This window comes from Vipera ursinii, assembly GCF_947247035.1.
Source record: "Vipera ursinii genome assembly, chromosome: Z".
Classification (NCBI taxonomy): Eukaryota; Metazoa; Chordata; class Lepidosauria; order Squamata; family Viperidae; genus Vipera; species Vipera ursinii.
Genome location: NC_139517.1, coordinates 110,685,917 through 110,702,677, shown reverse-complemented (window position 1 = coordinate 110,702,677; position 16,761 = coordinate 110,685,917). Strand labels below are relative to the sequence as shown.

At 37.6% G+C, this 16,761-nt stretch overlaps 1 protein-coding gene across 12 annotated transcripts in view; it reads right to left on the bottom strand.

The window, feature by feature from the left end:
- The window catches only part of SVIL (supervillin), a 186,986-nt gene that overhangs the window by 66,600 nt on the left and 103,625 nt on the right, over nt 1–16,761 (bottom strand). For 4 of the 12 annotated variants that reach the window (XM_083379407.1, XM_083379412.1, XM_083379414.1 and 1 more), the window contains exons 6-13: nt 14,959–15,613; nt 11,366–11,449; nt 8,029–8,904; nt 7,444–7,614; nt 6,776–6,810; nt 2,879–2,940; nt 2,573–2,712; nt 1,884–1,979 (exon numbers count right to left, since the gene is read on the bottom strand). In XM_083379407.1, coding sequence (XP_083235533.1) covers nt 1,884–1,979; nt 2,573–2,712; nt 2,879–2,940; nt 6,776–6,810; nt 7,444–7,614; nt 8,029–8,904; nt 11,366–11,449; nt 14,959–15,613 — 2,119 coding nt within the window. The remainder of the gene's footprint in view (nt 1–1,883; nt 1,980–2,572; nt 2,713–2,878; nt 2,941–6,775; nt 6,811–7,443; nt 7,615–8,028; nt 8,905–11,365; nt 11,450–14,958; nt 15,614–16,761) is intronic. The other 8 variants (XM_083379415.1, XM_083379411.1, XM_083379416.1 and 5 more) reach the window with 5 other exon arrangements.

Genomic DNA, 16,761 nt, shown 5'->3' with positions numbered 1-16,761 from the left:
ACATTTAAAAAAAAATCAGGAAAGCTTCAAACAAGACCTAGGAAAAGAGTGGAATAAAGTGTTGGCAACTTGGTTTTGTGCAGCTGGATCTGCATTATCTTTTCGTAATCCTATATTCCATACTTATCGAAGGGCACTGTTTTACAACCCAAAAGAGCCACAGCAATCATTATCTATGCCATGCACCAATTTACATTGCGCAGCTAAATACCATTGTAAGACAAAGGATATGTAGTCTTGATGAGAGTCTCTTCTGAACTCTCTAGCCAGTAAATTCAACATTTTTCTTTAAAACTCTCATTTTGATTCTTATTTGTTGTGAACATAGCAAGACATTTGTGGTCATTTTCATAGTAACATGCATAAAAGAGTACAATGCCCAAACTCTTGAACCAGTTTTACTTTCGCTTTTCAGAAAATCCATTCTTAGGGTGAGGGATATGTTCCATCTTATCTAGCCTTCCACTCACTGCTTACAATTTAAGAAAAACAGTGACTATGCTAAAACAACATCTATTCTATTGCTATTGCTTATGTGGTCTTTCAAGCTTGTATTACCCAGAAAAGGAAGTGGGGAAAACATTAATCTTTGTGCAGCATGCTCAATTCATGGGAGGAGCAGGAAGGACTGAGCCAGATGTTTCGTAAGATCCATAGTGAGCACCACATGCATCCATTTTTACATGCAAAACAGGCAACAATGACAGCAATACTATTACATGGCAATTATTCCAAATTCTCTTATGTTTGCTGTATTGGTCTGGGATATACGTACGTACGTGTGTGTGTGTGTGTGTGTGTGTGTGTGTGAGTGAGTGTGTGTGTGTGAGAGAGAGGGGGGAGGAAGGGAGGGAGGGAGAGAGAGAGGGAGAGGGAGAGTGTCAGGAAACTCCAACAAGATTTCTCACACTTCAGGGGAAGTCAGCAAAGTACCAGTGGGCATTAATGCTTACAGGTTGAATCAGCATAAGCTTGTGGGATCAGTGTAATTATAACTTCCTCTAATCCTATATTTTATTCTTGTGATTAAATACAAAAGTTAGAAAGTCCTCAAGAACACTTTATTTATTATACACAACCTTTACATAGCTGGCAGGGTAAATTAAGAATTATATTATCTTCTCAATGTTCAATCTCGCTAACCTCCTGCTTGCATTCACCAATTCCTTTTCTCTTGAGCTATTTTGTTCACACACATTCTCCCAATAAATATACAAAGGCATTGGGAAACAGTCAAGAGTGATGATGATGGAAGGATGAGCCACAATGATCTATATTGTGGGTAAAAAGATATTTGTTAATCTATCAATCAGTCTTTGCCATTTAAAAATTACAATCTGGCATGGTCAACAAAAAGAGAAATCCCAATAAATCACTAGGCTTTAGGAAAATTCTGTACTGTTTCTTCTCATCATATTTTAATCTTTCAATTCTGTTTTTTTCACCTCTCCAGTTTCTTTTACAAGTATTAAGCAGCTGAAGGGCAACCCAAATAAGAAGAGGAATTTATGCTTACACCTATAGATGGTGCAATTGCTCGTCCTTCCATTAATCCTTCTAACTGTTGAGAGACCAGAAAGTGAAGGTCCATGAGTGTATCTGACTTTCTCCATGCATTTCCCCCCTTTTATATTTGAGAATGGGACCCTCCCCCCAAAAAAGAAAGAAACCAGATACTGTGCCTAATCTAAAAGCTCTTGAATCAAGCGTGCAACAAGCAAAAATATTTGATTGCTTTTGCAGTAGACAAAGAAAGGTTTTCATAAGAAAGATAACCATTCTTTAAAGGTCTCCAAATCATACAGTATGCTTGCTTTTATGGATGCATTTGCTAGCAATGAAGCTTGTGTTCCCTGTAACATGCAAGTTGCAACCCTCAGTACCTGGTAGGATGTATAGTGCTCTTAACTATAGTGGGATTAGGTATTCTTGCCACTACAGTGTGGGTATTCACAGTACATGAGGCAGGGGTAGATTCACTTTAAAAAAAATAAGCCAAAGGGAGGAAAAATTCACAAGAAGAGAAAAGAACAGCATTAAGGGAAGCATATAGTTTTCACTATGCAAGATGATACACATTGCTTTTCCAGAGTTGAATAAATTCAATAAATGTTTTATAAAATTGCATTTCCAAGGCCAAGTTATCTGTTAACAGGAATGTTTCCCAAAAAGTTTAACTGATTTTCATATTCCTGTTACTTATAAAATCTTGTCTACAAGAGCATAGAGATTTGAAGGAGAGTCAAATGCAAATTATGAAATTACACTGGCAGAGTTTTTCAAAGAAGGTGATATATTTGATTTCATTTATAATGCCAAATAATATCAAGTATATCCTATTATCATCTGTGATTTATTAATTAGAGTATACATATACTTTGTCACAATTTAATGACTGACTCCAAAAACTTATGTGGTTCCCCTTAAGCTACCATAATTTTTCAAAAATTGTTCCCCCTCTGCTAGAACCCCTTCATAATTACCTAGCTATAAATACTTCATGAATGGAAATACAACTGTCTAATTAGCTAAGCCAAGGAAATATTTTAGCTAACATAGTTCTGGGACTTACGTAGCAGCAATGACCACTTCTTCCGTTGTAACGGGTTGCGTGCGTGATCTGTCTTGCATCCGTCTTAATCTTCTCTCCACAGCAGAATTTCTTGAATGTGGTTTTAGAACACTTTTATCATCAAGTGATTTTTCCATTTCCTGAAATGAAATATATTGCCAGTTTAAAAGGAGGTCTTGGGTCTTAGATCAATACATTTGCAGAGAAGAAATCTCTAGTGCATTGTAAGAGTTTATACTCACACAATGTCTCCTTAAATTTAAGTAGTGAGAAATTTACCTCTTCTCAGAAAAATAAAATACTTACTCTGAAAAGCAACCTCTTTGCAGCAACGCTCAGCTTAGCTCTTTCATCTAATTTCTCTTCATCTACAGAAGAAATGTGTATTAGGCTCTAGAATAGACAATCTAAATTGCTTCCCCACAACACCTTCATACAATATAGGCCCTGAGTTTCAGTAGGTAAGCCCCATCAAGTAATTATCACCCTGTCACAAAGAATTAGTATAGTGATAACCAGCCATCACAAGAAACTCCATCCCTTTGGTTCCTTGATGAAAGAATGGCATGGATACCAGCTGAAAACCCATGGGTACTACAGAATGTATGGAGTCATGGAGATGACCTTGAAGAAGGCACCTAGAAATTGTTAGGACAATCCATGTTAAATTCAAGCAGGTGGAAAAGTACTGAAAAAAGGTTCAGACTCTCTCCTAAATCCTCAGACTACAACAGAGAAATCATGGGCAGACTTGCAATATTCTGCACTATAACCTATTTAAATAGAGTTCTAATCTCCCTATAGAATCAGTGTCTTCATCTGGGTTTACCTTGTAGGGCTGGCACAGAGGCCATGAACACCTGAGCATAACCACTGCCTATAGGTTGGAACACCATCCTAAAGTCTACTCCAGTTTGTTCAGGAACAGAAATACTGCGGGGCTGATAAACAGGCAATGCTTCAACACAATCCTTTTTCTGCCTGATACCATCTTCCAACAGATGTTAAGTTTTATTGAAGTTTATTACCTGATGTCCCTAGAGGCAAAGCATTTAAAACAGCAGCAGTCAGGGCAGTCAGGATTTTTTTCATGTTACCTTTTTTTATTAATTCCAAAAACTGATAGCATCTAGGGCAGTCTGCATTTGCAGCAGGTTTGCACAAGTTGAGACCAGATGTGGCCTTTAGAGTTGCTGTTTGATTTATTCATTAGCCCTTAGACCCTGACCTCTCTGATGATATCCTTTATTTTAGTTCCAAAAATTGTCTTATCACATCAACAAAGAAGCAAGACCTGGCCTGCCTGACTTGCTCTTGAAAGTTAAAAAAAGAATATATTTCTTGATGGCTATAGCATAAAAGCACTGTCTCCTACATAGTTCCCTAATGTCAAAATATCCCTCTCTGAAAATTAGTCTGTCTTCTTTCTCTTTGCTTTCAGAACAGATGTTTCTGAAACATTTACTCTGGGCTTGTCAACTGGAAGTTTGGCAGGTTGACACCCAAGCACCATGTGATGGGGTAAGCACCTGTGTTTCCCCAGCTCCTGTCAATCTAGCAATTCTAAAGCTTTTTTTTATTTTAATCCCATTTATATCCCACCCTTCTCTGAAGACTCAGGGCGGCTTACAATCTAAGCACAAATCAAATGTGCTTAGCAATAGCCTTCATTGTATGTATATGCCTGCTTATTAGGGCTTTCGCCCCCCCCCCCCAAGTGGCATTATTACAAAGTCAGCTTATTGCCCCCAACAATCTGGGTCCTCATTTTACCTACCTGGGAAGGATGGAAGGCTGAGTCAACCTTGAGCCTGGTGGGACTCGAACCTGCACTAATTGCAGGCAGCTGGTGTTACTTAAGGAGGCATTAGCCCACTGCTCCACCAAGGCTCTTGCTAAAGCATGCAAATGCAAGTAAATAAAATAGTACCATTTCAGTGGTAAGGTAATAGGGTTCTTTCTACCTCAGTGTAGTCATGCTGGCCATATGACCACTGAAGTGTCCTTGGACAATGCTGGTTTCCTCAGCTAAGAAATGGAGATGAGCACCGCCCACTACAACCAGACATGACTGGACAGGGGAAATCTTTACCTTTTATCTAGTTGACCAGAAGGTCACTAACTGCCTGTTGTGATTCAGGGTCAGCCTGTGGGTTCGGCAGTTGGGTCGGACGACTCAGAGGAGGAGGGGGGTGTTGAAGAGCTTGCTGAGGGGGTTGGAGAGCTTGCTGATGAGAGCCCTCAGCCAGGCCCCTCCCACCTGGTCACGACGCAGACCCAGCTGTGTGAGCCTGACAGCGTGGATGAAGATGACCCACAGCTGGCCCTGTTCAAGGACGCCCGACGCAGTCAATCAGGAGTAAACAGAGGAAGGCAATGGGGCACCTCAGAAGGAGGCAGAGAGAAGCCACGCCCTGAACTGTATAAAAGGGGAATGCGTGGGAGGGCTGGTTTGCTGAAGGCAACCGCTTGAATAGCTCCTGTTTCATGGTTCGTGTCTTGTTTTGTTTGCTTTTGTATCCATAAATTTGGCAGGTTTAGTTCCAGCCTCTTGCCTTCTTGTAAAAGGGGTTGTCCCTGCCTTTTCTGCAGGGCCGGTAGCAGGCTGGTACAGAACACTGCCCTCATGGTGTTGAATATATAATCCTTATGTTTCATTATGTCTTATAAGGTATTGGATGGGTGAATCCCCTTTCCCACTCTTTAACATCCATATGGAGCCAAGAGGATGTTTGTGTAATGTTCAGATTGCCAGTTAATCTCTAAATTCAGATGAGATTAGGAAAACATGCCACTCAGTCCACCTAGCAAAAATGTATAGCCTGATGTTTATTTATTATCAGCAAACATTAAAACAGTGAACTGGGAAAAACAGGATAAAAGGCAAACAAAAGCAGGGAGAAAGATATGAAGAGGCCTCCCACACACACAAATAAGCGCACACACACACACACACACACACACACACAAAATAGTTATATAAGTTACAACTTCTATTCTGCTGTTGAAGAAGTGAAGGAAGCAATTTGCAGGATGTGGTTCATTTACTCAATACAGGAGAGGTCCTCCAATAGTTTGGAGTGTGGTATCATTATTATGTTGGTCTGTCCAACTTTATCTCATCACCCCAACAATATAAAGATGCTGGGTGTAAGAGAACTGGCTGAAGGTGAACTCAAGAAAGACAGAAATGAGAACAATCTTTGACATTCCAAACTGTTCACCACCTGAAGTTTATTTTCAGACAGTTACACCCAGATTGTCATAGTCTCCAACCACCTGGAGAAAACATTGACAGCACCTTTATATTGTTGGGGTGATGAGATAAAGTTGGATAGATCAACATAATAATAATACCACACTCCAAACTGTCAGATGACCTCTGTGTTGGATACATCATTCCCATCCTGCAAATTGTTTCCTTCACTTCTTCAGTAGCAGAATAGAAGTGTAATAAGGTGGCTACTGATATCAGTGTTATCTCTGGCCAAGCAAGTGTTGCCTCTGGAACTATGGCTTCTCAACAGAATGGCTAGAGGGACTTTGATTCACTTTTGGCTGGTGTGCCATTTGCAGTTTCCCTGGTGCTGGAGGACCTGGCTACAGTAATTCATGCCTTCATTACCATCTGCTAGATTACTGTAGTGCACTCTACAGAAGCCTTCCTTTAAAGATTATTAAGAATGTGGTGGCTTTCTGAAGCCTGTGACATCTTATGCTAAGGATTCTCAGCTGACTACTCATTGGCTTCCAGATATAATTTAAAATGCTGGTGTTGAGTTGGGCACCTGCAGGACCATCTATTCCAACTTAAATTGGACTATCTGATAGATCTTCCACGATGAAACTCAGTAATTCCCCCTTCCAGGAAGTGAGAGGGTCTGCAGGAGATGCTTTGGAATGCAGGAATTGTGCTTTGGAATCAGACTGGATCCTTTCTGATGGCTTTTAGCAGGATGTTACAAAGAGCTTTTAATTCAATTAATGAACTTTCATTTTATTGTTGTTATACTGCCTTATTCGTATTTGTTTTATGATGCATTTTGGTCTTATTCATTTTTAACTTACTACGGATGTTAAACTGTTTTTATATTATGCTAGCCATGAAGAGTTGCCAGATTACACTAGAATATAAGTGTAATAAATAAAAATAAAGCAAAATGAAAATAGCCACAAAAAACTATGGGTAAAAAATATTCTTACCTTCAGGAGATGGCATTTCTGGACTGAAAGTAGACCTATGGAAATTGCACAAAGGAAAAAGATAAATCAATGGTCTTTCTTTTTACAAAGGAAAAAAATAATCCACTTGAAGTCAAGGAGGACAGGAGAAACCACAAATAAGATAGTGTTTCAGTTTGCAATAATCTTTTATTTGCAAATAACCTGAAAGCAGGATCGCAAGCAATTCCAGCCAGATGTAAGTTGCATGAAGGAGAATGAAATCAGATAATTCATTAAATAAATAAAAAAATGAAACACCTTAAAATATTCCCCCCAATGATTACATCTAGCACTGATGTCAGATTTTTTTAAATAATTGCTTAAAACATTGTAGATTGAATCTATTTTTACCTTAGAATGCATGCTAACTTTTAAAGATAACCTGTTTCCTGTACCTAATATGGAATAGAATGTAGTTATGTACTTGTGTGTGTTTGTGTGCATATATATCAATGTATAATAAAAACACTCCCTCCAAATCAGCCACCTCCAACTGCATTATTAGTCTGGCTGAATAATATTTAACTTTCATTAAAAAAAACCCAGAAAGAAATCCTAAAAGACCTTGAAGAGTCTAGTTTATTTTACTAATATAAAGTGCAATATATAGACTATTATTCAGTGATCTCAGCTGTATAAATGCCTACCGATCCGTTTCCTTTCGCTCTGCTGAAGTTATGGGTTGCGTCCTAAATCTCTCAGAAGTCTTTCTATTTTCCTCAGGAGAAAAATACCGCCTTGGCCTTCGTGACCTTTTTTCGCTTTGAGCACTGCTCGACAAATCAGTACCTGATGTTTGCATCTCACACTGAGACCCACTTTTTTAACACAGAAAGTGGAGAGAGGGAACAACAAAGAATTAGGATGAACAGGGAGAGAAGAAGAATGAGAAAAGAGAAAGATGAAGGTCAGATGTAAGTGTCCCATCAAATCAGTCCATTATTGCTCACTCTGCATGCTTCCAGAAAAACCATGCACAGAAAAAGTCATTCCATTCCAGCCACCCAACATCAGAACTTGCACTAAGCAAGCAGAAGCATGTATGAACAAGAAGATGAAGGCCAACACTGTGTCAAACATACTAGATGGAAATTACACCGGGTTTTTGAAATGCTGCAGAATGCAACTGATGTTGAGTTTTGAGTGCCGTTTATGCCAAGGACGTGCAAGTGTTCAAATCAGTTAAATAGTAGCAGTAGTAATAACAATAATAACCAGAAAATGTCACCTACAGTTCAGGTTTCTTCTTGGCATTAGCAGTTTCCAAAAAGACATTACGGAGTTGGGCCACAGAGACTTTTGTATCAACCACAGAAATCTCACCATTGGGGATCTTTCCTTCAATGCTTTGAAACTGCATGATGTTCTTTGCAACATGCTCTTTACTTTTGAAAACTTCTAGTTTAGGAGATCCAGTGTGATCAGATAGGGAGCGTGTAAGGAATCTAGGTTTCACAGTAATTTGTTCAGGGGCCTGAACACTCCCTCTACCACTTCGAAGATGCATAACCTTTTCGGTTTTCTCAACATTCTCATGAATCTTCATCTTAGGTTCAGGCATCCACTCCTTAAAGCTCTTTAGATCCTTCTCAACTTTCACAAACTTTAGCTTCATAATTGAATCCTTCTTAAATCCATCTTCTCCACAGTAGGCCTCTCTACTCTTCATTTGCCTTTGCAACTCCGAAGGTCGAACTGCTTGTCTTTCCTTCTCAGCCTCCAATCCAGAATAATCAAGCTTGGATGATCCATATTTCTGAATCAAGTGACATTTCTCATTGTCCGTCATAGCATCTGGTGGGAATCTAGTTATGTAGCTGGCATTGGCCTGTATGGGAATCCTGCTAGTGGGATTCCTTTCCGGTTCTTCGGGTGCCACCAATTGGGCTGTATGAGCAATTCCAGCAGGCTGAATATAGCCATGAGCTGGTTGGCAGGCTAAATCAAATGGCTTACTGGCAACCCTATGGAAAGCAGATGTTTCTGACTGAAGAGGCACAACATTAACCGGTACTGGGAGAAATTTCCTTTGAGACATAGTGTCTGTGAGAAGTTCAAGGCTTCCACGAGCACTTTCCTCTTTCACCAGTTTCTCTCTAACTTTTACTCTTTAAGAAAGAAAAATGGATTAAAAAGTGGTTCAGCTGTAACTAAGAAAAAGAGAAAGAGAGAAATAAACATGCACCAACTTTGGGAAGAGACAGCAACATTAAAGTATTAGATATTGTTAAAACAGGAATTCGCAGAGAACTTTCCATGAACTACTTGTTGCCAATTTCACCCCCCCACACACACACACTCATGTCATGATTCTGGTCACTGATTTCAGTGTAGCCACCATCTATTTTTTATTTTCATGCACTAAACAAGGTGTTTTTAACTTTTATGGTCTACAATGTTAATTTGCTAGGATGGATACGGAGCCCAATATGGCCAAATTAAGAATAGTTAAATGTATAGTCTAGCTACCTACATCCCTGAAACACATAACTAGGCCATTTGTTCTGAAATGTGTTGAACATGCCATTTTCTAATGTTTGCAGTATAAAAAACTCCAAAATTCTTGCAGAACAGCAGAAATACATGCACTTTTGACAGCTTGAAATATGCACTCATAAAATGTCTGTTGTGGGAAGTGCATCCAAACACAGAACACTTGTTTAGGAGGAGGCAAGCTGGTAAAAATGTTTCTTATAATTTATTGAAACCTCCTAGAATTTCCCTCTCCCATTTCATCTTAGTGTCTCTTTTTTCTCTTAGCAGGTATGTACACATTCTAATGAAGCTGTCGCCGCAGTCAACCACCATTTCTGGCAAAGAGTATCTTGGGAAACCTAGCCATCACACCCAATGCTTTGAAGCATTATTGGAAATATACTTGTCAACTTTCCATTTATTATTTTTAATTAAAAGAATATAAAACAAGTAGAATCTGTTGGGAAAGGAACCTGCTAACATACAAAGGTGTTGGCAAGCAATTTAGCACCAAATTGGAGCTTAATAGATTTCCTGATAAGAATCTAAAATTCTAAAATTATGGACAACATATGTATAATTAGGCTAATTGCTTCAAATAGAAACAATGCCAAGTTTCTGAACAGAGAGGAAAGAGAACCTTAAATTTTGGTATGCACATAGAACTATTATATTTTCAATACTGTATATAGAAATGTATTATTTGTGAAAGACATGTTCTGCAAAATATGCAATAATTATGAAGCAGAAAAAAATAAGGTACTGCACACTGTACACTATACTGCATATGTATTCAAAAATTCTACGGTATTATCAAAATTGCAGCCTAGATGCCGGCAACTGGGACATGTCAGTTCAGTTGGCATTGTCCTATTCAGTCTCCCAATCTTGTGTCCTCTTTTTTGGGAGGGAGGTGTCTGCAAGTTAGTTTTGATCCCTGGCAGCTACCTGGACAACTCTCTGCAGTTTTTTGGCAAGATTCTGAACTCATTTGCCATTTTTTTTGCTTCTAGAGCTGAGAGAAAGTAACTAGCTGGCTTTCTACCTAGCTGGCTTTCTTCCAAGAGCCTTGGTGGAGCAGTGGGCTAATGCCTCCTTAAGTAACACCAGCTGCCTGCAATTATTGCAGGTTCGCATCCCACCAGGCTCAAGGTTGACTCAGCCTTCTATCCTTCCGAGGTAGGTAAAATGAGGACCCAGATTGTTGGGGGCAATAAGCTGACTTTGTAATAATGCTGCTTGGGGGGGGGGGAAGCTCTAATAAGCAGGCATATACATAGAATGAAGGCTATTGCTAAGCACATTTGATTTGTGCTTAGATTGTAAGCCGCCCTGAGTCTTCGGAGAAGGGCGGGATATAAATGGGATTAAAATAAAAATAAAAATAAAAAACCTCAGTAGGACTAGAACTCACAAACTGCTGGTTATTAGCCTGGTGTCTTAACCACTGTTCCAAACTGGCTCTCTTAATTTTGTGCTACTGAAAAAAATGCAGCTCATGTTTCTGGAAGTAATATATCAATATTGTGATTAAGAGTCGCTGAAATCCTTAAACATAGTGAATTTGTCATATGGTTATTAAAGCTAGCCACGTGCTAGCATTTGTTAGTTAATGAAGGCTCCTTCACTGAGGATAACATATCTATATGTAACCATGAAGATTTTCATAATTCTAAAAAAAGCTACTGAATTAAATATTATGGGAAACAATGGAAACATTTCTGCATTTAGTACTTGCAACTTTTCACAGGCTGTTATTCTGTTGTGTTACTGAATGCAAGGCAAAGAAGTAAGTTAATGACATAAAACTGTGAAAAGAAAGCTTAAATTTAGACAGTTCCACTATATCTATAGCTATGGAACAATTTATTAACAATTTCTATTAATAAATCATCAATTAATTGTGAGTGAGCAGGGTTTCCTAAGGGAACACTGTGCACCAAAATGGTCCATTAACTACAAACAGTGTTTTATGATTCCATGCCAACAATAAATATTAATGACATTTGTTAAAATGAGCATGGATGAAAGAAAAAAGAGGGCAAGATTACAGCTGAGTTATTATTTACACCACACATCTACATGGTAGAATACCTGGAGGGCCAGTTGATCAGTGAAGTTGTGTCACCATCTGAATCTTTCTGAAGAAACCAATCGGCTTTTGTTTTCCCTGTACTACTACAGAAAGTAGAACTTCAGAAAATGTTCAGATAATATCTAAAACATGTACACCCAACTCCTCTATAGACCCTAGTTAAATCTGACTTTAATGATTCATGGTAAGATTTCAGCTTTCAGCTTAAGAATAGTTGTATGTGAATATAACTAGGGATCCATCTACAAAAAATACTTCTACTGACATGAGTCCATAATATGGAAGTGTGCACAAAGAAATATTTTTCTAAAATAGGTCTTACATGTTTAATCTTAATTAGAAATATTGGAAAAATAAGTTAATAACACTAAATTAAGAAATGATACATTGACTTAAAAGGGGATTGGAATTCTAAATATCAAGATATAAGACAACTAAAAACTTAAGCATTTTGTTATAATCTCTCATATTATTAGTTAGACTGAATCTTTTATTAGAAAAAATAGTTATTTTTAAAAACTTATTTTATTTAGAAAGCATAATTTTCAAAGCTCTTAAATATCCTTGAATTGAAAAACTATGATGCAAGAATATTCTTTACTTCCCCACATACCTAAATTGTAACAAATAAATATATACATTTAAATGAGAATAAATTTCATTTATGGGATTTATTTCTAAGTAGATAGATATGCATAAGATTGCCCCATTTGTCATTACTTGACACTGAAACAATATATATATATATCTCCTTGATACTGAAACAAAAATACATTTTAATAACAATTCACACACTCAATTCATTATTAATAAAATTTATAGAATAGCTGTTTTAGGCCAGCTTCTCATAGCAACTATTTTTTCTTGGCTGACATTGGTAAAAGTAAGTAATACTAGTGTAGTGATCAGGATACAAAAGTGAAAATGAAATTTGGGGTGCATTCATCAGCACTATTTTATAGTGTATGTTTTTTAGGAATTGTCAAAGATGCAACATACATATACCAATGCACACATCAAATTATCTTTTCTTCTTCAAATCCAGATACTGCACAGTCTTACTAAGTATTGTTAGCTTTTGAAGCCATCTACAAGCTACACTTTTTCAAATTACAAAACTGGTAAAATACTAATACTGAATCACGAGACTGAAGTGATAACAAAAAAGAGGAACAGAGTTCCCAATGTGCTTGTCTTAGCCCAATCTTCTTTGTGGATAGGTAAATTTGATTCAATTGTTTCCAAATATGGTGTATTCCAGATGTATTTGATGTATTCCCGGGTATTTGGCCATGGAATTACGAGACTTGTAGTCAAAACGTATAGATAGGAACATGTTGGGAAAACCTGCTTTACAAATACTTTAAACCAGGGTCCCCAACCCCCAGTTTGTGGCACTAGGCATCAGAAACCGGGCCATGCAAACAAGAGAAGCCCCATTGGCAGGCTGCAGACAGCATGCAAAACCACACCCCATCCGGTCCATGGAAAACCCTCTCTCCCTGGAACCGGTATTTTGGTGCCCCAAAAGTTGGGGGCCGCTGTTTTAAACTGAAGAGAATGAAACACTGGGCAAAGAAATGGGGAAAAATGCAATTAGGAACGATTTCTTCAGATCAGATATAAAATTCTACCCAGACTATGGGCAATTTTATAAAACAAAAGTGAATTCATGGAAGGCATCATTGAAAAAGGCATTAACTGTCACCTGTACAGATCAAAATCTATGGTTAAAGCTTTATTTTCTTGATATTTCATTGGTTTAGAATTTTTGATGAATTGACAGTTTTAAGAGCTAGCACTTTTGCTTTATCTCTGAAAGCATAATAAAAGGGTTGATAAAGTTGTTTAAATGTACTCTACAGAATTTATATTAAGTGACCATAAAGTAATAAAAAGATAATGTCTGCTGCAGCCAGTTTAAAACCCTTGTTGAATACAATGAATCCAGAGTACTTATATGGAGAAGTGGATGTTAAGTACTATAAAGTAGTGCTTCTCCAACTGATTATCTTAGATAGGAAACAGTGTATTGAATAAACATTCAAAAATCATGATAAACTCCAAAGCTTATTCCAAAAGTTGTTCATTTTACTGAAATAGTGCCGAAGCTTCCCCCCCCCCAATTTCAACTTCTCAGGAGGTTTATTTAGAGGGAAGATATATTTGGGGGCGTACTGGTGGCTCAGTGCTGTGCAATCCAGTTTATACAATCAGGATTGACCAAAGCTGGCTGAGTTCTGATGTAGGCTGAGTTCATTTAGCATATATCTTTCTCCTGGCCTGACAACTACATGGAACAGGACCAATTGTTTTCCTGAATCAATCTTGTACCTTTTGCTTCTTGGCCTACTATCTAGAAACCCTTCGCCTGATTTTGATTTTGTCTGTTACTCTTTGAAATGTCATTATTGATACAAAACTTTGTATGTCCTGAATGTTTGACATGGCCATAATTATATAGTTAGTAAATGTGACTTATGACTGGCTGCTTAGCAACAGTTTTAAACTTTATTGGACACTAAAAAGGGTATTTATGACCTGGATTTAACATTCTAATAGTTGCTCCCCCACCCCCCGCCCCGCAGTCCCATGATTGCATTTTGAGCACTTGGCAATTGGCTTGCATTTATGGCCATTTGCAATGTCCCATAGTCAAGGGACTGGTGTTTACTTGTAGTTTCTGGTAAAAAACAGCCATTGCACATAATGGATTTGCTTAACATATGCGGTATTCACTTAATGACTACAGTAAAAAATGTGGTAAAATCAGGCATAATCACATGATGACCCATTTAACAGCTGGAATGACTTACAACCACAATTCAGGGCTCAGTTAAGTCAAGAACTACCTGTATTGTCATCTACTAGTTCTACTATGAATGGTTTTAATAAATGTCAGCACTATTAAAATATTTTAACCCCCTGGGATAGGGTTATTATTTAAATCTTCCAAGACAGATTATTCTCTTACCTCAAAACAAAACACTTAAGAACACTTTTGCAAATGGTTATTAAAGAATGAATCATGCATTTCCCATGTATAATATATGATACAGAGAAGAAAAACTGACCCTTCAGATATTCTTAAACAATAACTTCCAGTGAACTTTCTCTATCGCTTGAGACTATCCACTGCTGTTGTCATGGTTTGAAGTGTTAATTTGATTTTTTTTCAAATTCTTTTCATTCTCAACAAGGCTTTAAAAAACAGGAGATAGTCTCTGTTGCATAACCCAAGACTGGCCTGCTATTATTTATGCTTTTTTTCCACCCTCTTAATAGAAATACAAAGAAGTATGCATACATATTTTTCTTCTTCTTCAGTGGATTTTCAAGCATTCTCTACTAATGCTTGAGGGAGCTTTTCAATCATAACATTTCATCTGTATCATTGCTTTAATTTCTTTTTCAAAACTCATTTTAGAAGCATTCCCCTTTCCTTTGTATATATTGTTAGTAATTTAAATCAAACATGACTTATTTCCAAGTATTATTATACCTCTAATATTAAATCTGAGTGCACAATATATGGATAGGATCATATATATCGAAGCTGCTCAGTGAACAATGACAGTAATAGCAGACTTACCCTAATTTGGGGTCATTCAGGGAGGGACCTAGTGATGTTCCTGGCTTTGATGAGGAAAGAGAAGCACTCTGAGTTTGTTTTGGTATACTTGGCACTTCATTTACGGAAGAGTCATAGCCCGTAAGTGAGAAACCTGTGGAATTCTCTGATGCAGAGGGCATATTGTATTTGCTCAAACCAGATTCAGGGGCTTTTCGTTCGCTGTCTTCATTCAAATGGAGTTTTTCTCTTTCCGGAGAACTCTCTTGGTCATCATGCCCAGGAAACTCCTTTGACTCAGAAGCAGCATTTCTCAGCTCCTCAAACCTCAATGAATATGGAAAACTGTGATCTTTACCTTCATCCTCTTTTTCCCCACTTTTCAATACTTTCTTCTCAGACATATCTTGGTCTTTCTTTGTCCTTGTGTATTTGGATAAATATTCTGAATCCACATCCGAATCAATGGAGAGTCCATATTTTTCAGCCAGTTGTCGACGTCTTTCTGCCTTGTACCTAGCTATCCTCTCAGCTTTGGATTCAAGTCCTTGGGGATCCATGACTAAGGGGCTGTAAGAAGGGGGTTTTGTTTTTCCTGCAGTGGATTCTGCTTGATGCCTGGATCTAGGCTGATTTTCTAATAGAGAATCTGAAAATTCCTTTTCATTTGATCTTCCTATAACAACACAAAAAAGAATCACATGTATCAGAGGCCCAATATTCAGCATAAAGTTTATGCTGGACTTTAAAGTATCCAAGTAATGATTTGAATTTAAAGCATTGCTATGTACCACAGCTATAGCGAAAACATAGGCAGGGCAGCTTTTTTCAAGCTACACTCCTTCAAATACCTGACCTTGCTGGCTGAAATTCTAGGAATTTTACTCTCAACACATCTGAGAAAAAGCTTAACAGAATTAGGGTACAAGACTCACTCCTCTGCCAATTGCTTTTGAGTTAGGAAACCCCTCAGATCTTGGTTATGTTATGTTATGTCTGTAGAGTCAGCAATTCTCTGATTTCTACTGCATTCAGAATCAAACAAACAAAATATATTTTTACAAATATATTTAAAATTCCCTTAAGTTTTTAAGGTTAGAAAACAGCTATTTCTAAATATGAGTTGTAGTTTTTTAAAAAAATAGCACATAACCACAGCTTTGCAATCCTACACTTTTAACGCTTTATTTTCTTCCGATATTCAGGCTAACTGTAATGCTGATGGAAACAGATTTTTCTAGGTCCTTATGAAGTCATCTGTGCTTCTGAACTGTGCGATACAACATACTGTGAGCTGGGGGATGAACCTTTACAATGTGCCACTAAAGAAAGAGAAGGAATATTTGCTTTGAACCTCCTTTGACTTGCAATTTCATGAACATCTACAGGTAATCCTCAGTTTAAGACCAATCATTTAACAGTTATTTGAAATAATCAAAAAAAGACTGCTTTACTACCTATAAAGGACTACCAGCCATTATAAAACTTTGTGCTGCCTCCCTGTGATCACATTTCAGAGTCATGTGACCACAATTTGCAACTTTTTTTGCCAGTTTCCAGTGTATTTTGCTCATTTCTGGCAAAAAAGCACCCATCTGGAAGAACAGATTCACTTAACAACCATGTGATCCCCTTAATGCTCACATGATTTCGACTTATAGTCATGTGATTTACTTAATGAACACCATAAAAACCACTGAAAATTGGGCCTGGACATGTCTTTTTCTCAACCTATAATCAAAACAACTTATAACCAAAATTCTAGTAGCAACTGTGGTTGTAAGTTTACAACCATTTGTATCTACCATAGAGAGCTGAAGAACC